This window comes from Styela clava, chromosome 7 (assembly GCF_964204865.1).
Source record: "Styela clava chromosome 7, kaStyClav1.hap1.2, whole genome shotgun sequence".
NCBI lineage: Eukaryota > Metazoa > Chordata > Ascidiacea > Stolidobranchia > Styelidae > Styela > Styela clava.
In genome coordinates, this window is record NC_135256.1 from 4,923,204 (window position 1) to 4,946,084 (window position 22,881).

The following is a 22,881-nucleotide window of genomic DNA, read 5'->3' on the forward strand; positions in this document are numbered from 1 at the left end:
CAAATAATTTAAAAATGATAATTTGTGAAACAACACGAATCAAACACAAAATTACGCTAGTAATTGGGATCTTTGCCGAAAAGATAACCAAGCCACACAGTGACTGAGTTGATAAAATAAAGTCAACAATAAAAATAAGAAATAAATATACAAAACCCAGGATAATTAATGTAACCAAACTAAGTTTTCTTGCAGATTTACTGCATAAATGTTTAAGATCAGGTGATTGATACAATGATGCTTGTCGTAAATACAGTGTAATGTCTAAGAAATAAAAACTGCATATATAGTCAAATAATTGCGACCGCGAATCTTCACCAGCATTGAGGGATTGTAAAATAAATGCGAATCTCACGGTGAGCGCAAGAATATAAAATTGCGCTACTATTATAAACCATCTCATAAAGTCATCATATAAGCTTAATTTCAATCCTTTGACACGATTCCTGTGTTTTGCTCTCTGGTAAACTTCCAAATTTTCTCTTTGGACTTTGTATTCATAGTAACAAGTGAAAACAATCAAGTATGCATTGAGCAGACAAGCTATGGCTGTTAAAACAAAAGCTACAATCCATTGTCGTTGAAAGACAAATGATAGTTCAATCTAATATAGGTTAGCTGTCGATCAAAATAGAAAAATAAATTAAATTTTTCCCCGCAAAATAGGAGCCATAACTATTGATGTTAAACTCTAAGAACTGGTTTTCTTTTGTATCTATTTCACTAACAACATTTTCCTTCATTTTAAATAAAATGGACGTAAGCTACATTAACATGTCATTCTTTACATAAATTCATGGTACTCCCGAAGTATGTGAACCAAGATGGCGGACACCGGAACGTAGTATGTGTACCAGGTTAGGGTTAGGCCATAATTTTATTCCAATTTTCCTTATTTTAGTTATACTACGAGTTCGGGGACTAGCCAAGTGATCCCGTAGTATATGTACCTGGCCTAACCTGGTACACATACTACGTTCCGGTGTCCGCCATCTTGGTTTACGTAATTCGGGAGTACCCCAGAGCGTCCATAAGGGGATTGAAAAACACTGTACCGACATACGGCAATCACAAATATTCCTAATAATAATATTCCTAAAATCAGTAAAGATATGTTGATCTTTTCTGCACATTAAACATTTGTCCGAATACATCATATAAATTCTATTTTAATACTATCCTTATTTAAATGGGCTTTGTCGTCTGGTCGGTTAACTCAGTTGGTTAGAGCAGCGTTTCCCAAACTGTGTTCCGCGGAACTCTAGTGTTCCGCGAGCATCTTCGAAGTGTTCCGTGGAAAAGGAATCAAAAAAACGTCTTAAATAGTCGCCATGGAGATCTATGGCAGGGCTTCCCAAACTAGGGGCCGCTAAACGAATTTTAAGGACCGCAAAAAGAACACCAATTTTACAAAACATCAAAATCGCATATTTCGAACTGTTTACCATTATTAACGAGGACAAGGGCCGCGAAAATTTTTAATATATATATGTATTAAAAGGGATCGCGAGCTCAAAAGTTTGGGAAGCCCTGATCCATGGAACGTGAAGTTGTCGCCCAACTGACCGTTCAATATCGCGTCACCATCGGCTTAAATCGTACTAGCTGGAGAGGGATAGTGGCATTTTCGATAACTGTCGGCCTAGCTTTTTGACTGTTAAGTTCATTATCAAGTTTACAGCAATCATTTTGGTTTTGCTATGGGCAAACGAGTAGACCTAAAATTAAAGGCAAAGGGTCAACTCTTCTTCCTCCATCTTTGCCTGGTTTTACCTGAAAAATTACTCATTTTCGCTAAACTCTATTAAGTAGATAAATGCAGCGAAATTGCAGCAAGTACTTCTATCTCCATTAGACGTAACATTAGTGGCAAACACTACGTAATGGAGAGTAAATGACATAGAATGGCAAAATGAATTTATTAATTCATACACACACCATTTAAATTAAGAAACAGTGAAACATTAATAATAAATGCAACATGTAAAATATTCATTCATATTGAAGTATTTTAACACAAATCTGTTAGTTTTCGCCGCGCATTTGACAACTTTTTCTTTATCAATTTTACCCTTTTATTTTTTGGTGTTTCGCGAGGCGAGATAAAAAGTGGAAGTGTTCCGTGGCCGAAAAAGTTTGGGAAACGCTGGGTTAGAGCGTCGTGCTAATAACGCGAATGCCGCGGGTTCGATCCCCGTACTGGCCAAGATTTCGCCTCGATAGCTCAGTCGGGAGAGCGTCAGACTGAAGATCTGAAGGTCCCTGGTTCAATCCCAGGTCGAGGTATACTTTTTGAATAACTGAAATTATAGATTTCGCTTGAGAAACTGGTAAAAGACCACAACATCATATTGTACAGTATTTCTTTATCATTAGAGCTCCGCCTATCACAAATATGACCAATATTATGGTTTACAATGGCAAAAAATGACTTGCATATCACTAATTTTTTACCCACCACTCACCAGAGCGTCCATGGAGAATTGCAAAACACTGGAATCACATAAGACAATCACAAAAGATTCCTAATATTACAAAATCAGTGATGATGTGTTAATCTTTTCTGCACATTTTGTTCCTTTACGAGAAAAAATGGCCAGATTTAGCCGCATCTCAAAAAACAATTATGCCATATTGGTATTTGTAATATTTCTCAATATTAGCGGCTATTTTAAGTTGTGTCGGGTGAATTGATGAAATAACGTATGAACACTTTGTGATTGCATGATTTTAGGTACGGGGCCATATAATAATTTAAAATTTTCCATGTGTATGACGTCATAAGTTTTAATTTATACAATGGGAGAATCCAATGTTCCGTCATATAGGATTTCTGTAAAATATATTGTGTATTTATTATGACGTTTTGGGTGATTCCTTATATATAGTTGTTAACAACATACAAAGATGCAAGCAAATAATTACGCCAATTATCCCACGCATATCGGTACAAAGTACTTTACGCTCATAAGTCAATTATACGTATACTGTATATATATACACTAATGCATTTTATTCGGATCAGGATATTTTTGTTATGACCAGAAAGGATTCGGGTCTATTATTTTGAATCCCGGGTTCTTGTGGGTTTCATTTCCTTGCGAAATTATGCGTTCAGTTTCCTATTTCTTTTGAGAATTTTGAATGAAAACACAAATACAAATCAATTCCTTTGGATCGCTTAGTATTAATCAAGATATAAGCAAAAGCATGTTGTTCACCAGCCTCAACTTGCTGAGGCTCCGCCCCGCTTATTACTATTATCTAAACCGGGGTTTCCCAAACTTTTTGGGTCGCGGACACCTGTTTGTGAATCTTAATTTTTGACGGCTCCCATCCTATGTCGTATCAATTTTTGTGCCCAAACGACGACGAAGGATAATGTTTCCTTTTACGAAATAAAACTCATAAAAGTCTAAATCAATACATAATAACGTTGTATACTGGCATACTTACGGCAATTTTCCATAAGAATATATTCTATCTGTATATGTTTCAGATCCTTTTCATATTGTTGCGGACCCCATATACAGTCTTTACAAACCCCAGGAGTCCGCAGACCCCAGTTTGGAAAACCCTGATCTAAAACACCCGCCCTCTAATTAACGCACAATGGTACTTGGCACTGGACGCTGCATTTGTCGCGGACTAAAGTATCCGACTGTCCGCGTTTATATTGTGTGTGTATATATATTTTTTGTTCATAGACTGTTATGTTGACCCTTGTTTAATGCTGTTTTGTCGTATTTAGACTCCGACCACTCACTACATGTGAGGCAAAAACTGTCTTTCGATCTCTTTCTACGGCCGTTGAGCTGGCAGCCGGACGTATTTTCAGTCGTTAGTTATGTTTTGTTTATTCTGTCTGACTGTTATATGCTTTGGAGTTGCCGTACAATAAACAACCGACCCAGAATCCTTTTGAATCATCTACAACCACGGTAGCAACATCTCCGTACCGTGACACATTTACTAGTTTAAAATCACTATCCGTACACAAATTTTCAACGCCTTGGGGAATTAGAAATCACTAGGTAGTATGACTTTACTTCGTACAGTAAAGCCGGGTTTAACTACAATAACAACGGATTCCGGGTGTGAAAGAGTGCGCGTCAAACCCCGGACATCATAGTAGTGAACTATGCCATAACTTTTATGAGGCGTTTTTCACAACTTTTTTCTGAATAAAGCTCTGGACAAACAGTTTTTAAACGCCCAGCTATTTTTGAATGGTCCGTAATTTTTCCACGCAACCTGGTTAAGGCGACGCCTCATATTTGTGATTTCTAGTCATACTGGAATTCGAATCCGAGATTTTGACACTATTTAATATATCGAAAGCAAACAGTTTTATCTATTACCACAATGGCCGAATCACGTATCATACTTCCTTTTGACTATTCACGCAGCAATGATTTACAACAAATCTTTTTTGTAGTTATTTTTATTTACAACCACTTCTAGAAATACAAACTTAATTTTTACGAGTCAATGAATAATTTTTTTATCAAAAATATTAAATTTATATAGAGCAAACTTCCAAAAAAGCAAACTTCCAAACATTTAGATATTTATTTATCGGTGCTCCCGAAGTATGCGAACCAAGATGGCGGACATCGGAACGTAACATGGGTAACAGGTTAGGGTTAGGCGATAATTTTTTTTCCAATTTTCCTTATTTTAGTCCTATTATCAGTTCGTACATTCCGATGTCCGCCATCTTGGTTCGCATACTTCGGGAGCCCCTATTTCTCTGTATGCTAATGGGAAATCTTACATGTCTATCAATAGGGTATTCCTATACTGAACAATAAAAAGGTAGTTGCATTCTACAACGAAATAGGCACCATAATGCCAGAGTGTACGTCCCTGCTTATGACCCCCACGTCGCCATCGGCGTCTTCGATAGCTTGTCCTTCTGATATAGTATCTCTGAGGGTCGCCCGGGCCAAAGTAGCATGTGGAACAAACGGAAATAATCTGAGTTTCCATTCATCGAAGCTACATATGACACAGATCGTAGATATTATAAGCAGAAAAGCATACACAATCGATATGAATACTTCAAGAACTGGAAAACAGAACAATGGAATTGGTATTGAAAGAAAAATAATTTCTGCACATATTTTAACACCAGTAAAAATTTTCGTTCTTTTAATAACTTTTATAATTCGGCGAACATTTGCCCACACACGATCTGGTTTTTCTATATACATTTCCAATGGGTAAACATATAATTTGAAAAAAATAATTTGTGAAACAACACGAATCAAACACAAAATGACGCTAATAATTATGTTCTTTGCCGAAAAGATAATCAAGCCACATCGTGACTGAGTTGATAAAACAAATTTAACAATGCAAATAAGAATAAAATATACAAAACCTATGATAATTAGTGTAACCAAACTAAGTTTTCTTGCAGCTTTACTACATAAATATTTAAGATCAGGTGATTGATACAATGATGCTGGTCGTAAATACAGTGTAATGTCTAAGAAATAAAAACTGTATATATAGTCAAATAATAGCGACCGCGAATCTTCACCAGCATTGAGGGATTGTAAAATAAATACGAATCCCACGATGAGCACAAGAATAAAGAATTGCGCTACTATTATTAACCATCTCATAAAGTCATCATATAAGCTTAATTTCAATCCTTTCACACGATTCCTGTGTTTTGCTCTCTGGTAAACTTCCAAATTTTCTCTTTGGACTTTGTATTCATAGTAACAAGTGAAAACAATCAAGTATGCAAGGAACAGAGAAGCTATGGCTGTTAAAACAACAGCTACAATCCATTGTTGGCGTAAGTCATCTTCATCTAAGTCACAAATGATAGTTTCGTTGGAACTGTTGTTGGAATTATTCATTTTCAATCTAATAAATGTCAGCTGTCGATTAAAATAGGAAAAAAAATTAATTTTTCCTAGCAAAATAGGAGTCATAACTAGTGATGTTAAACTCTAAGAACTGGTTTTCTTTTGTATCGATCTCATTAACAACATTTTCCTTCATTTAAATAAAATGTACGTAAGCTACATTACCATGGCATTCTTTACATAAATTCAATAGATACCTTTCATCCACAGGGGATCTGAATATCGTCTTTGGCCAATTAACAACAACAAAAATAGCCGAGGTCACTTTTCTTAACTGAATCTACTTTCAACTGATTCAAACCAACACTTGTATCGGGGATATGTCTCCCTTCACGGAAGTAAATCCGGTTAAAACCGTCCGTGACTTGAATCTTTTGCTGAAAAACACCCTTTGTGACGCTTGTGTGTAAATCTATTGGCTATTGAGCTTCACCAGCAGCGAAGATTGATTTCTAAAGTTTGAATAGAGCAGGAAGTGACGTATATTCCACCGAAACCCAACAAAGAATGGGAAAGATAAAAATAAAATATTCAATAGCGCTTCTGAGACCAAAGCTCTACCATGCACAATAGGCTGCAGTATACGAATGATCTTTCAAAACATGACTTCATCTCTGTGGAACATATTAGTCACGTAACGTTTTATCTAAGGCTTGACAATTCAATACGAAAACAGAAAGAATATTTTTGTCGCAGAAAACAAGAAAAAAATAAAGTTGTCTTTTTGCGCGAAGACGTCTGTTTATATAACAGAAATATTATTTATATTTATGCCTGAATGAGTTTTTTCATAATTTTATTCAATGATGAACAAGGGAACACATGTCTTTGTAAAACTATTTTCCATAGACCTTGTACATACGTATAGTATGCCTACGTTGAAGTATTTGTGTCACATTTGCGCATATCTTTGCGATCCTAAAGACATAATTTCAACTTTTTCTAATAGCTAAGACTTGGCTATTTAATACGAAAATAATTTAAAACATTCGTGGTTCTAATTTTTTTTATTTCATTTTGCCATTACTGTATAGCTAGTATTTAAAATCAAAGTGGTATTACAGCATTAATATCGTTATTTTACAAATTTTTTGATAAGTTTATGTGAATAGGGAAAGTAATAACTCCAACCTCTTAATTTCAGCTCCGTGAAACTATAGTTACATAACGTTTCATGTAAGGCTTGGTAATTCAATGCAAAAACAGTAAGCGATGCATATTATTGTAAAAAAAAGTAGAATATTAATTTGCAATAAGACTACAAATTTTGTTTTCCCTAAAATATAAAATAGAAATATTATTAATAAGCCGGTTAGGATACTTTAGAAACGATTTTTTCACAATTTTATTTATTGGTGAACAAGCCAATAGGCATTCAAAAACGATTGTACATCGCCCCTTTACATACGTTCCCTGAGTTTTGTTCTTTTATAAATTTATAATTCTTCTTCGTGCTTGTTTACATTCCTATTGACTACGGATATAAGTTTTACAAACAATAGAGACTGATTCTTCAGTTGGAAAAGGAGGTTTGGTCAGTATAACCAATTGTATCTTGAAATTTCGTGTCAAGGTTCGGGTCAAGTAGACATTATTCAACTTCCTGCAATAGGAATCTTGGGATCAACTGAATATCCCCTCCCCTTGGACCCGCCTGGGGAGGAGATTCTTCAGTTGAGTTGGACTCACCTGGAAGGGGGGGATTCTTCAGTTGATCTTAGTTGGGGTAGAGATTCTTTAGTTGATCCCGTTTCTCAACTGAAAAAAAAATATTCCCTTCCCCCAACCAACCTAAGCCGATAATACCAGTTGATCCTTTATTTGACCTGGGCTAATTATTTGTTAGGGTTAGATGGTCTTAGTTGGGGTGAAGATTCTACAGTTGGTCTTAGTTGGGGTGGAGATTCTACAGTTGGTCTAACTTGGGGTAGATATTCTTCCCCCTGTAGGGGGAGGGGGATTCTCCAGTTGATCCAAAGTTTGTTCTCTAGTCCAGTGTTTCCCAAACTTTTTCGGCAGCGGACCCCTATTTGTGAATATCAATTTTTACGGACCCCCATCCTATGCCGTATCAATTTCTGTGTCTGATCAACGAGTAAGGATAATGTTTCATTTACAACACAACGCAAGCGACATTAATGTGATGGGTGAAGTTCCTTTTCATTCCACAATTTATCAATTGTCGGAGCAATTTGTATCTAGCAAACTCTCCGACAACTATCGACCTGTATTTTGTTGTCATATTGGTAAGAGCTGTAAATTCCTTTCCACACACATATATAAGTCGTTACAAAAGGCAAGAAATGCGTATTTGTTCGAAACGCTGCGCAACGATTTTTTTTTTGATTGAAATCAATCATTAAAGATTGATCAAACTCGCATACCGTTGCGGACCCCCCCTGCAGTGATTACGGACCCCCAGTGGTCCGCGGACCCCAGTTTAGGAAACCCTGCTCTAGTCTGGTCTAGAATTTTACCTGATATATAAATTCTATAAATATAATTAAATTCTTGGCGTTTCAATCACTTTGATGATTGTGGCATTGATACGAGCACGAGCAATGATATTTGCGACAATTGAATTCTTAAGTTTGGTTAAAAGTTATATCAGCAGCAGGGGCGGACACTTTCCATAATTTTGGGGGGGCGAACTTGGATCGCCTACCGAAAAACGCCGCGCCGCGCCGCGTATCGTCACGTAACAATAACCTGTCGATGTCATTCTCTAAGTATTAGCATGTCATTTTGCTACTGATATATCGAGTACCTGGGCTGCTTTGCTCGGACACGGAACTTGCGCGTCACTGATCCAATTTCTTGAATTCCGCGAGAATTAGCCCACGGCTCTTGCTAACAAACAGAAAATAACAAATTGAGGAGTATTAGGTTATTGTTTCAATTCCTAGTTCTGCATAAAGCGCACTAACGTCGTTTCGTAAAATTAAAAATGCAAAACAAGGTAACAAGCTATTGTGCGAATTTTTTTCCTAAATTTTACCAAGGAATTATCATTTGACTAGTAGAATTGCCATTATTGCCGATTTATTAAATCATCATTTGAACTCGAAATAACATTCAGGATTCACGCAATGACTTTGCAAAGTCGGAACTTCACATTGCCGTCTGCAACAAGCACCGCGATTACGCGCTCGTTAAAAGAGCCGCCTATTTAAGCGTATAAGGATTTTTCTGTCGATCCATGACAGCCACGAGATTCTAAAATGTTCTTATATATTAATTTAATAGGATTCACGCAATGACTTTGCAAAGTCGGAACTTCACATTGCCGTCTGCAACAAGCACCGCGATTACGCGCTCGTTAAAAGAGCCGCCTATTTAAGCGTATAAGGATTTTTCTGTCGATCCATGACAGCCACGAGATTCTAAAATGTTCTTATATATTAATTTAATAGTGTGCAACGTAACTCGCGGTTGCGACTTTTTACGTCAAAATAAAAATATTACTAAACTAAAGTAACACGGTGATATGTTTGCCTAAAAATATGAGATAAGCTGCCTGATGTATTTAATTTTGATACCTATTTTTGCAATCTTCCGAACTCGTTACCGCCGTAACAAAAATCTCAATATCTGATATAAAATCCCATGTAGTACAATTTTAATTCATACAATGAAAATAATTATAAAGTATACTAGTAAATCAAAAATACAAATTCACCGCCTCGAAATCCACGTGGAACAGTCGCCGCGATTACGCCACTTGTTAAAAGAGCTGACTTTATCAACGAAAAATGATTTTTCACTTGTGCCAAGTAATCGAAGACCGATACGGGCATAATAAAAATGTCTTGATTTATTAATTTAATTGTCTTCAATTTAAACTGCGGTTGATTCGACAAAACAAGAGCCACTCTAAAACACGACGGCAATCCGCGGACATAAAAATGTGTGGTAAACTGCCCGTTTATATATTGTTTTGATCCGTATTTTTGCTATTTTGCGAATTCGATAAATTTGAGATGTACATGTCACACTGGCTCCGCTCAATCGCAATGTTGTCACTCCGATTATTTTTAAAGATAAAACCTTTCGAAAAATCCGTAAATTTTCTGTCAATTCTCACGTAGTAAAAGTTATTTCAGTACAATAAAAATACATAAATAAATACAAAAAGTGATCGAATATACTTTAATTATCTTATATATCATCACAAACCGGGGAAAAGTCGCGTTCTCAGCTTTGTTTGTTAACACGAAAATTTTACGACGTCAATTTAAAAGTAATGGATAAAAAGGCAAATCCCGCTCACAATTGACCGTGTTTCGATTTTAGTGACGAAATGTTTTTAAAGGTCAAGCAAACATAATTTGTGCCGTAGGCACACGAAATTTTGCGATTTTCGATGCCTAGAAAAGCGTTTATAGACTGTCGCGGGCCTCAACAAAACTTATATTGTTTACATTTTTGTTTTTAGTATTTTATATTATCGCTTTTCAACTTTTCGACATAGTAAATGCTTTGATCTTTGCCCGCAAATTATGTTGGGCCTTGCACGAAATCCATAACATGAAAAGATACGTCCAGCGGTGAAAATTGTTTATAACAACTTTAGATCTAGTTAATTTTTTAGCGATAATAATTAATTGTTGTAATGAAACACAGTTTGCCTCTTTCACTTCTCTCGCAAGTGCCAACAATAACACTATTGAAAGATTTTGACAATGAGAAAATCATAATAAATTGTACAAAAATGAATTAGTTGTGCTAAACCGTTGCGCGTGATCGGCGATGCGTTTGAAGACGGAGTATTACCCGTGCGGGCGCGCATGTTTCACGAAAATATGAGGTGCTCCGAAGGCGCTCTGGTCCACATTATTGTAAGAAAACAGTTATAATATCGGTAACTATTAACTGTTTAATTGCGCTTGACTATCGCACTTTTCGAAAATGATAATTTCGTAAGGCGGAAACAACATGTATTAAATTGACATGTATTAAATTGACACCCCATCCCCCCCCCCCCCCCCCCGGGTGTCCGCCCCTGATCAGCAGGTAGTAGAGGAGGGCGTTCTGTTTCCTGACTACGAGCCAAGTAGCTGGCCAGACCAGTATCATTTGAACGAAAAATAAACAAATGTTTTACACAACAAATTGTTGGGCGACTGAGAAGCACGATTTGTTTAAAATAAAATTAAAAAATATCTTTTCATTTTATATTCACTCAACACGAAGATCACCAGGCCATCTGACGCCCCCCCTTCGACAGAGAGACCGACACGTGCGTGAGCCCTGATAAGCGGCATTTATGAGCCTGCAAATATTCGTTCGGGCAATTTCTAGTATCACAGTAACGCAATTAAGTCACCATATTTTTGTTCGTTCATGGTTATGCAATATGGCCAAGGTAAGCTATGTTTGCTGTACTATTTTATTTTAATTACAGAATTATACTGGGTGATATTATGGTGCAGTGCCGCTACACCACTGGCAGACTGCTATGACTGCAGAAGACTGAGGTGAACCGGTACCGTACCGGCAATTTGCGATATATTTTTGTGTTGTTGGGTAATTTACCGGCACCTTGGAAGTATGCAATTCAAGAGTCCTGCTGCACACTAACACAAATATATTTCTGTAACGTTTCATCTGACCAAAATCAGACTTCCTCAGACAAGCAGTTTACAACAATGACAAGAAAAGAGCAATCATGCAGTTTAAATATGGCGATAAATAAATTTGTTTGAAATTAATTGTGAGCAAACAATGAAAAAACAATTATTGATATTCAGAAACAGATTGCGAAATAAAAAAATGCAATCGGTTCTGAGCATGGAATAATTGTTCCGCGGCGTGCTTGATTTCACAATAAGTTTCACTAGAACATTTATCAATGTGTTCTAGGCTCAGATCTTGATAGCCAGGGTCCTTATAATGTGATTCTTTTAAAGGCGTTGAATTCTTTTTAGTATTGCTTCTAAATTCTTTTCTTGTGGTAGTTGTCGAGTCCGGAGTTTGGCAGGATCCATTCGGATACAGAAGTCACGCGAAAAAGGCTAATATAACGATCAGTAGAGGTTGCGCGAGACTAACTCCCAATCCTTTCTCTATGCCTTTGCGCTAGTGGATCCGTATGCATGTAATGCAAGGATGCTGTAGCAGGAATAAAATACCATAATATGCAATTCAAGAGTCCTGCTGCACACTAACACAAATATATTTCTGTAACGTTTCATCTGACCAAATGCAAAGGCATAGAGAAAGGATTGGGAGTTAGTCTCGCGCAACCTCTACTGATCGTTATATTAACCTTGGAAGTATCTCACATTTTTCCTATTATTTAGGTGTGTAAACATGTATCCAGTGGTGTGATTCAGCCGGTTCTATAGAACAGGGGTCCTCAAATACCGTACCGTATGGGATCGCGACCCATAAACCCTCCACTCTGGGTCGCACAACAATTAAATTAGCCATAAATATAAGCAACTACAACTTTGTAAACCTCTAATTATATTTATGGATGTTCAACATCCTTATTTACTGCCGTAACATTGGCCATTCAGCATAAGTGCAAAATTTAAAGTAACAATAAACGTTTTAGCAGCATGCCAGCATCTCAGACACTTTTGTGTCAGACATATTTTCATGGTTGTGAATGTTACCTCATTTTCGTGTGCTATTTGTTAGTTTTTAGTTGTGTTTTGGTAAATATAGGCTAAGTCTAAATCAAATAACTCAATAGTCATTTTGTCTTCTTGATTGCAGTAATCAAAAATTAGTCTAAAAATAGATCTGATAGGCTGGGCCAGGGTGGTCCAAACCCAGGCCTACGGGCCACATGTGGCCCGCAGTCTCATTATCTGTGGCCCGCGTCCCTTTGATGAAGGGTAATCGAAAAATCGCATTTGGTGTTGTTTCGTCCTAAAAATAACAGAAAATCTTTCCGACATCTTGTTACATCACTAATGTCACTGAATTGACTAGTGTCACAGCTAGCTGAAGCAACTTGCAAAGTTGAATAGTGTGCTTGGGTAGTCCAAATTGTTCACTGGCTTTCTATCGCAAAAAGTTAGAAAAAAAAAAATTTGTGTCACGCCATGAAGTAGTTGCAGACTCCTGCTATAGAAAGTCTCACAGAATTTTTGAGATCAAGTAGCTCGCATGTTTCTTCTCAAAATGTGAAATGATCAAGTTCGCACATACCAGTTATGTCAATTAGGAAATTATTGAAAATAATTAGTTTATTTGCTAAAAAAATAAAATTTTGTAACAGAACCGGCTAAAAAATTTGACTTTTGTGATGGAGCCGGCTGGCATAAAAATTTGATTCTCACCACTACATGTACCGGTAACACCTATTTTAACAGCATCATTCAATTTAAAATCTGTTTGTTTTAACCCTTACTCGAGGTTTTGTTTGCTCTCCTGATTTGGAATCAATTTTTTTTTTTTTTCATCATTTTTTATTATGGAGACTAAATAAACTTAACCAATCTATCCTTCACTAAAAATATTGAAAATTTTGACAGAAACAAAAAACTGAAAAAAGAGCAGCAGAAAGTTCAGCTAATGAAGAAGAAATTGTTAATAAGAAGGTGAGTTTGTGCTTTTCGGATCGCACCTACGATTACCGTCTGTAAGTTCGCAGGTTCGAATCTTGTGTAGAATAATTAGCCTATGTGCGAGAGGATTGCCGAAATCATCATCGTCGTAGGGTAACTGCATCGATTGTATTTTCCCTCAGTTACATGCCAATGCATTCCCTCTATGATGTATTTACACATGAGGGTGTTAGTAATTCGCTTTTGCGTTTGAAGCGCACAAACGTGCTGTGATTTTTAATATAATAATTACATCACTGATATTCTAGATTTTATTGAAACCATCTGGAAAGACATGATACCTTTTCCGATATTTTATGGTTCAAATCCCTAGAAAAAAATAAGTCGAGTTGCCCGATAAGCTGACTCAGAAAGTCACGCCAAAAATAGGCTTATTAGTCAGAAAATACAGTATATATATTTTCATATCTTTGCAGGCCAAAACCAACTATAAAGACGCTACAATAGGCCAGGTAAGATGGTTATTTTTTTGGGGGTTCTTTTAGTGTAACTGATTCAAAATTCTGTGAATTGGATTATGGTGGACTGGGTATGCAAAGTAGTACTTTTGAATTCAGGTTCAAAGACAAAAAGGCAACTTTGGAAGTTTGAATTCGATAATATCACAAAGAATTAGGTTTTCTTGAAGCCCGCATCAATTCATAGTTAGCAGCAAAATTCATTTGCCCCCTCTCAGAATTTGTCAAGTCTGCGGCCCATCTAAACAAATATTTAGCTAACAATAAGCTACAAATAACAAATAGTAAGGATAAAGTGTGTTTTATTAAAAAAAAATTATGAAATTACGTGGATGGAATGGTGACCGTACATTTGAACCCACGTACATTTGAACCCATGTTTATATCCGCAGGTTGAATCTATATACGGGTGCTAAACCCCATGGGTTAGGGTTAGTATGGGTTCAACTATCCGAAAAACAAAAAAATTCCATAGGTGCAATAGTATGCAGGTGCAATTGTCATGGGTTCATATGTACGTGGGTTTAAATGTAATGGAACCGGATGGAACACAAATATCCAAAATAAAATGTAAATAACCAAAAAGCGAGCAATATCAAATCTAACAAATATTTTTATTTGCTCAACGACCCTTCAAAATCTTGTCTACCGATTGAGGACCATTGAGCTTAAATATTGTTACGTTACCAAAATTATGTGGCGTCTTGAATTTTTGTTTATCAGGAGGTCGAATTTCTCCAACTTCACAACCCTATATTTCCAGCATAGATAATTATAATTAGCATCATTTAAAGGCTTTATCTTGAGTTCTATGCCATGTAGGATTCCGGAGACAAAGTACCTGAAGTTAAAACCTATCCGATGAAAGAACTAACTTCTGATGGAAGAAAATTTAACACAAAAATTGTTTCTTGGAATGTTGCAGGACTAAGAGCTCTTGTGAAGAAAGAAGGTCATAAATGGTTTCTGAATTGTGATGCAGATATTATATGCTTACAGGTAACGTTTTTAAGCCTTCAAAGTAGTGTTTCCCAAACCGCGGCCCATGGGCAAATAATGGCCCAGGTAGCGAGTTAATATGGCCCACCGAACTTGAAGGGAATAGTTTTAACACTTTGTTTCTACTTTATTGCATTCTAGATACCACCGATTGTTACGTCATTATCGCAGTTGTGTATATTCGTGACAATTCAATTATATCAGTATCTTGATTATAACGGTATTAGGATTATCAACAGCAGGCCTACATGCCCTTACGGTCACTCATTCTTCCGGCCCGCGATGTCCTTCTGCTTTGAGTTTTGCCCCCCATGTCAATCAACTTTGGAAACCGCTGTTTTAAAGTGTGAAATCGTTGAGTGGAAGTGGTGCGATGGCCTGGCTGTTGGAGGCCTCGGGTTCCACTCACACCCTCACCCAGAGTGTGATAAATTGTGTAGGCCAGTGGCTCCCAAACTTTTTAGAATTGGGACCCACTATTTATTACTACAGCTTATGGCGACCCATCTCGTTTTCTACAATGTTATTTTTGATAAATGAACACAAAAGACCTCTTCAAAAAAAAACATAGTGTTCTTCTTTAAAAGAAAATAAATCTAAATCCTGTCTAAATTTCTGGGAAACACGGTAAGAAGTGCTTACAGTGTACAAAACTGCTATGCGCAAAAAGCCACATGGTCATTCTTTGTGTGGCAAATTTTTGTTCCTTTGATAAGATCGTAAAATAGAAACTTTCACAGATTAGAATTTAAATTCAATTTATTCTTTTGTTTTTTTGAAGATTTACGTATTCGAGTCGCCACCGATCCTAATAACCAGTATAATTAATCAAAGCTTTCTACATCTTTTCACGACCCACTAAAATTCCTTTTGCGACCCACCAGTGGGTGTGACCCATAGTTTGGGAACCGCTGGTGTAGGCAATTGTAATTCTAAACCGGAAAGATTCCGTTATTTCGAAAATAACATCGTCGTTAGGTGTTAGTGGTTGCTTGTACAAGACGTTTCTAAGCAAAATGTACACAGAAGCATCTTGTCGAAAAAGTTGCAAAACGAAGCAAAAATAGGTCTTTTTTGGCGCTCCGGAAGTTTGTGTACCAAGATGACGCACAACCTAAACTCTAACCTGGTACAGTACACATACTAAGATCAGGCGCCATCTTGGTACACATATTTTGGGATCAACATTTTTTGAAATAGGAAACCAAATGTGAAGAGAAAAAACTTCCTGATGATTTGAAAGACATTGAGGGATATGAATATGCCTATTGGAATGCGGGAGAAAAACCAGGCCATGGCGGAGTTGCCATTATTTCTAGAATGAAACCAAGCAATGTTGATTTTGGGATCCCAGGTTTGTGAATGAATTACTGGCGAGTTAACTATGAAGCTATTGACGACTGCTCTTTCATTGCGTAATAAATTGGGTGAGCGATGCTGAACCAAAAAAATTTTGGAGCGCTACAGAAGTATGTGTACCAATAATGGGGGTAACTAATTTGTTCGCCTATTTTACATCAAGTTGTGTGAAGGGACTGGAACCTATGGTCAGGGGTAATTCACTTGGTCAACACAGACAGTCCCCTACTCGTAATGAACTAAAATACCGGTAAGGAAAATCTGAATAAAATATGGCATAACCCTAACCTGGTACATATACTACATTCCGGTGTCCGCCATCTTGGTTCACATAGTTCGGGAGTGCCCAAAAATGTAACAGCATCTGCATAAAACATTTCCAGTAAACAGTATACCAGAGGCGCGATACATGTACAAAACCTTACTGGCCTAACAGACTTGTGCGACATGTGCCCATCACATAACAGTAGTGCGAGACTTTCATGGTAACGATATGTCAGTTTATGGCAGGTTCATGTCCCAATATTCGGTGTGAAAAGGATGGAAGTTTAAATCGCGGATTGATATGTTTTTACAATAAATCGTACGAACTAGGGCTGGTCATTTCAAATCGAATATTCGAATTAGAGCTCGACCGATATAACTTTTTGGCGTCTATGCTGATATTAATATAAATCATATTGCGAGCCACAAAATGGGCTTTTATGATGTACCTCGTGAGTCTGTAGTTTCATTTTGATATTTAATATCATTGCAGTAAGACTTTAATTTAACTAACTCTAGTTAATGCTTGAATAGTTGTTGTTCTGTAACTTTACCTGCAACTTCAATATCAGTCTAGCCTTTTCCAGGTAAAAGAATTGTTAGTCTGATGTTTTTAAATACAACTGTGAGCATATGTTAAGGGTATTGGAAAATTATAAATTGATATATTTTAAAGTGAATCATGATAATGATAAAATCCTCATATTTTTGTGATAATTTATGTGCAGTTACATGTGAAATACTGCTGCTTTTTCCAATAACTATGTTTCCAGAGATATACCTTATATTAGTCAATTATAATGGATTGAGATTTTAAAACTGTTGCCCGAGAATTTCAAAATTAAATTTGGGAAGGTCACAAATTCGGAACTATTTGATTACATTATTACTTTGAGCTACCTCTATCTGTACCATGTTTCTGTGATTACTAACTCACCAGCTTCAAATCGGTTCTATTTATAGAACTAGCGTTTTCTGTCCATACCAAATTTGCCTTTTTCTCATTGTGTACTCGAAAATGTATTTTTAAATGTTACTCGGGATAATTACTTTTTAGTTATGACCATGCATGAAATGGCTAGTCCTATGCCACCGGGAATTGGGAGAGACACATTTAACGCAAAATGAAAGCAAGAGAAATATTGGGAAACCAGTTATGCAGGGCGAGAGTCGTTGAAGCACGTAGCACGAGTATTGCCTATATATTTCGGCGGTTTACTGCCGATATGATATATCGGCAAACACCAATATCGGGCCGATATGTCGGTCGAGCTCTAATTCGAATCGAATGGACAATATTCGAATCGGTTCAGAGCGAAATTTTGAATCGCTGCCATCTTGTTTTTCTTCCTTCCGCCAATTGTTGAGGTGAATACTCCAAATTTATTTTGATAAAAGCTTTAATTTTCCAACACAATTTCTGTAGTGAGTTATTGATAAAACATAATTTGTTTTCAGACAAACCTGAGCACAGCAAAGAAGGAAGAACAATAACTGCCGAGTTTGAGAAGTTTTATCTTGTTTGTTCGTACGTACCAAACTCTGGACGTAAATTAGTACGCCTAGATTATAGACAAGAATGGAATAAAGATTTTCAAGATTATCTCAAGAAATTGGATGGTACGAGTTTATTCTACTTTTTTAACTGTTATTTAACAAGAGAGCCATTTTCAAATATATTGACACAAAGTAGTATGGGCTGTGCAATCTGCCACAGTGGTAATCTAAACTGTTAGGGTACTGTACCATAATCTTCCCTTGTCACTAAATCGCAACCACAGCAAACATTGATCTGTCACAAGGTGCGCAATTTTTAATTTTAATCACCTGAAAAAAAAAATCCATAGGGCCCACAGAAATTTTCCAAACAATTATTCATAGAGTTATAGAGAATGTTTTTTCGCAACAACAAGAAAAAGAATAACAATAACCAAATGATCTATAGCATAGGTTCTCAAAGTGCTCCGTACGGAGCCCCAGGGCTCCGCGAGAGAAACCCAGGGGCTCCGCGAGCTATTCGATTACTTTTCAAAATACTGACTTGGCTAATTTCGTAATTGTTCAATATAGCCACGAAATATGGCATAGAGGCGGAATTCAAAAATTATTTATAAGCAGGAGCGCAGCCAGGATTTTTAAGAGGGAGAAGGGTTCAATATTGAAGTCGGAAATTTCCGCGGAACACTCTTCTAGACTAAAAAAAAATTTCCAGCGGATAACGAGATTTCTGCTGCGTAAAATATTCAATCCATGAATGATGCGAGCATTTAAAATGTCTTATCATAATAATTTAATGGTACTCATCGTTACTCACGTTTGATTCGAGATTACTGAAATAAAAGTTTACTATTCTAAAATACCATAAAATACGTGATAAACTGTCAACTATAAATAAAATGAAATCGTATTTTAGGGATTTGTCAAATATGATTTGTTCTTTCGCACTCGAGATTATTATTATGCGAGATATCGCCGTTTCAAAAATCACCAGGTCGGCGTTAAAACTCAATGAGTACAATTTACAATTGTGCAACCCATGACCGATGCGGGCATTTTGAAATGACTTGTTTATTGGTTTAATTGGGTTCAATGTAACCTGCAGTTGTGCCGACTCACAACAATAAAAATCATTACTTCTCAAATTACCACGACAATCCGCGGACATGAAATGAGAAACAATGAAACGAAGTTAAGTGAACGAAGTTCTTCTGGAATACCGTTTATCCTGAACGACGCTGTTATCATAAGATATTAGAAGCAGAGTCATATATATATATTGTCCACAAAAGAACATACCTACTACTGGTGCCAGTAGTCTGATAAGATATTTGTGCCCGTCCTGATTAAATCGTAATCATGACAGATAGAGCGGCAGATAATAGCGAATTCGACAAATTTGAGCCATTTTTTCAACACTAACTCCGCCCCATCGCAGGTCCGCCACTCCGATTCTTTGCAAGATATCGCCGTTTAAAAAATCACAAGGTCTGGGCAAAATACGAAGATTGAAATTTATTTTATTGCAGGTAGCTACATCACATCACGCGCACAATTGACTGTGTTTCGATTTTAGTTACTACGATGGATAACCAAAGAAAACCTAACATAACACCAAATTTTGTGATTACAACGACTAAAAAAGCGTTTTTAATCTGTCACGAATCTGCAGAAACAAAACTTATAGTGGTATCTTTCGTTTTAAGTTTTAGTTTCAATATATATTTCATAATTCCGCTTTTCAATCAAGAAATTTGAGTTGCGGATTTACCTATTTTTAAATAACATGTTTTTCACATTGAACTCATAATTCCCCACGAGAACAAAAAAGCAATTATTGTCGTCATTGTGGAACAATACATATATATGCCGAAGGAAATTTAGATTTAGGGAGGGAGAATAAACACAGACATTAGGATGTTTGGGGTTTGAAAAGCACGTCACTCTGACGAAAACAATCGGTTGTAACAAAATGCAATCGCGAACGTTATTAGCGATCCTTTAAGTCTTCCAAAAACATCAAAAGGGAAAAGATTCGACCCCTAATTTATTAATATGTTTGTTAAGTGTCAAATTTACAGCCTTAATAGGTATAATTTATCTTTAAAATTTAGATTTATTTATGACTTGTATTAACCCTATTAAAAAAGGTTTAGCAATTAAATGAAGTAAAGTACTTTTAACTTACTCAGTAATATTAATCGGAAAGTAACAATTTTAAAATTTATTTTGGGGCTCCGTGAATAATAGTCAACCACTTCGAAGGCTCCGCAACACCAAAAGTTTGAGAACCCCTGATCTATAGGATCAATTCTTGTTCAACAGTGCTCTATGATGGGTCATAGCCATAGTTTATTATTACCCCCATCCAGTAGAAAAGTAGCTTGCAAAATTAAAACACTTGAATTTAACACACAATCTTACTGGGGAAGGGAAGTCATGGTGATTCAAAACTGGTTATCAAGCAGCGACACCCAAGGTTCAAGCATTTGTAGGTGCTCCCGAAGTATGCGAACCAAGATGGCGGACATCGGAACGTAACATTGGTAACAGGTTAGGGTTAGGCGATAATTTTTTTCCAATTTTCCTTATTTTAGTCCTATTATCAGTTCGAAGACTAGCCAAGAGCCTCCCGTAGTATTTATACCTAAAATTATGGCCTAACCCTAACCTAGTACACATATTACATTCCGATGTCCGCCGTCTTGGTACGCATACTTCGGGAGCCCCCATTTGTAAGTTCAAAAATATTGATTGTTACTGTTATTATTAATCAGGGTGGCTTTGTTGACAAACCAATATCATGCACTGTACTAAATTTGGACTCTGTGCTTTCTCAAAGCTTGACATATACCAAATATTTGTAACTGTAGTCAACCAAAAAACGACGTCGTGTTCACGCATTTATGTGTTTCTCTTTCTGATAAGATTTTCATATTTATATCGGGAGAGATGAAAGACTAAGAATCGGAATCATATTGCGAATCTCCCTCCTCACCTAGTTACCAGTCAAAGCCGGGAATGGAAGTAGTTAGGATAAGATTTACATATTTATAAGGCGGCTTAATCATATGGCAAACCACGGCCTCTCGGCCAGTTACCAGTCCAGGTTGGGAATGGGACTAGTTAACTAGTTATTTGTTATCGAAAGCATGGACTTGATGGTGCAGGAAACCGTAACCGACCGGCAGTTACACAAACCACCCTACAGCGGCGAGGAGTCCAGCAATCCACTCGAACATATCTATTCTCGCATGGAATTCATACCTGCTATATTATGCGGTGACGAACGTATGCCTAACGCTTAGCGCAAGCCTCTAGTTTTTTTCAGATACATGGCTGGATGATGGAAGAAGCAGTAACCGAGCAGTGGTAGCAATGAAGTCTCTTTTTAGATAGGACTGGGGGACCTTGCGTAAAGAAAACCTGAGTAAAAAGTAATTTGTTTAATTTTACGTTTTGTATTATTACAGGAAAGAAGCCTGTGATTCTGTGTGGCGATCTCAACGTATCACATCAAGAAATTGACCTTAAGAACCCAAAAACCTACAAGAAAACAGCGGGATTCACACAACAGGAAAGAGACGGCTTCACCGAGTTGTTAAAACAAGGGTTTTCCGATTCATTCCGCTTGCTTTATCCAGACAGAGCGGGTGCTTATACATTTTGGACTTACATGGGGAACGCTCGTGCTAAAAATGTCGGTTGGAGGTTGGATTATTTTGTTATTTCTGAGAGATTAAACAAAGACATTTGTGATAATGTGATTCACTCTGATGTGATGGGTAGTGACCATTGCCCACTGTCTCTCACAATGAGCCTGAACTGAGTCTCTTTCAGTCTGTAATGATTTTCTGTTGCGTCAATTATTCAACCCATGATCGATGCAAATAAAATGACTTGCCAATTATTTGGGTTCAATATAATTTGAGAATTTGCGAACCCAATATTCATGACTTTATACCCACTTGACACTGACGAAAGCAAACAGCCGATTTCAACAGAATCAGCCCTGTGCAAATCGAACAAGTTATTAGACTTATTCTGTCTTTTCAAATTTTTTTAAAAGGGCGGGGTGGGATGGGGGAAGAGTTGCAGCCCTGAAAACTGCACCCTGGCTGCGTCACTGCTTCTACTTTGTTTATAACCTAATTATGTGTATTTCAACTGCTTTTTTGTGTATAACACCCATATGTATTATCAGTATTTTGTACTGCTTCTGTGTGTGTCACTGGTATATAATAATAGCATCACAATACTCTCATACTAAACCTCCATAAGGGAATATCTCATATTGGTGAAAACAAAAAATACTTCAACAAATCCAATATGCCCTCTCTACCCGCTCATCCTTGCCCACATAAACATAATTTTTCAGGTATTCTTTTAAAACATGACTCATTTTCTCATCTTTCCACTGCCATGAGTGTTTATTGATTTCAGCTATTTCCAATTTCTTTGTTCATTATTAATTACTTTATTGTCACTGAGCCCTTTTGTACTGATTTTGTAATAAAGTACTTTTCATTGAAAATTTGAATTTGTTAGTTAAAAATTCAGCCAATCGCTGACTACTATAATGCGACATCTGCTGATTTGGTATTAGAATAGAATATTCCCGGAGGAAGAAGGGTGACCAAACTATTCATTTATATGACGTTCCACAGGCTCTCGTTTAGTAACCAGACCATGTCAGCTTTCCAGGATGAGGATTTGCGTATTTATCCCGGGAGAGAGAAAGCCGAAAAGACAGTTTAATCATATATATGCGCACCTAGATGTCGCACAACCTGAATCCTAACCGATACACACATACTATGTTTAGGTTGTGCACCATCT

At 36.8% G+C, this 22,881-nt stretch overlaps 1 protein-coding gene and 1 non-coding gene across 2 annotated transcripts; both read left to right on the forward strand.

The window, feature by feature from the left end:
• The first annotated feature begins 2,213 nt into the window (after positions 1-2,213).
• On the forward strand, positions 2,214-2,286 carry Trnaf-gaa (transfer RNA phenylalanine (anticodon GAA)). The gene has a single exon. It is a non-coding gene; the product is annotated as a tRNA-Phe (tRNA).
• Positions 2,287-10,964: 8,678 nt separating this feature from the next.
• LOC120328685 (DNA repair nuclease APEX1-like) lies at positions 10,965-22,576 on the forward strand. The gene is made up of 7 exons (XM_039395212.2): positions 10,965-11,250; positions 13,373-13,438; positions 13,882-13,917; positions 14,746-14,922; positions 16,123-16,276; positions 18,004-18,165; positions 21,516-22,576. Exons 1-7 carry the CDS (start codon positions 11,152-11,154, stop codon positions 21,869-21,871), a joined length of 1,050 nt encoding a protein of 349 aa, XP_039251146.2. The 5' UTR covers positions 10,965-11,151; the 3' UTR covers positions 21,872-22,576.
• Positions 22,577-22,881: the final 305 nt, after the last annotated feature.

What these genes read in the sequence shown, in the direction of transcription:
- LOC120328685 (XM_039395212.2), top strand. Translation starts at nt 11,152, where the DNA reads ATGAGCCTGCAAATATTCGTTCGGGCAATTTCTAGTATCACAGTAACG. An exon ending in AAGAAATTGTTAATAAGAAG is followed by an intron (nt 13,439 to 13,881) that starts GTGAGTTTGTGC and finishes ATATCTTTGCAG; the next exon opens with GCCAAAACCAACTATAAAGA. An exon ending in CAGATATTATATGCTTACAG is followed by an intron (nt 14,923 to 16,122) that starts GTAACGTTTTTA and finishes TTTTTGAAATAG; the next exon opens with GAAACCAAATGTGAAGAGAA.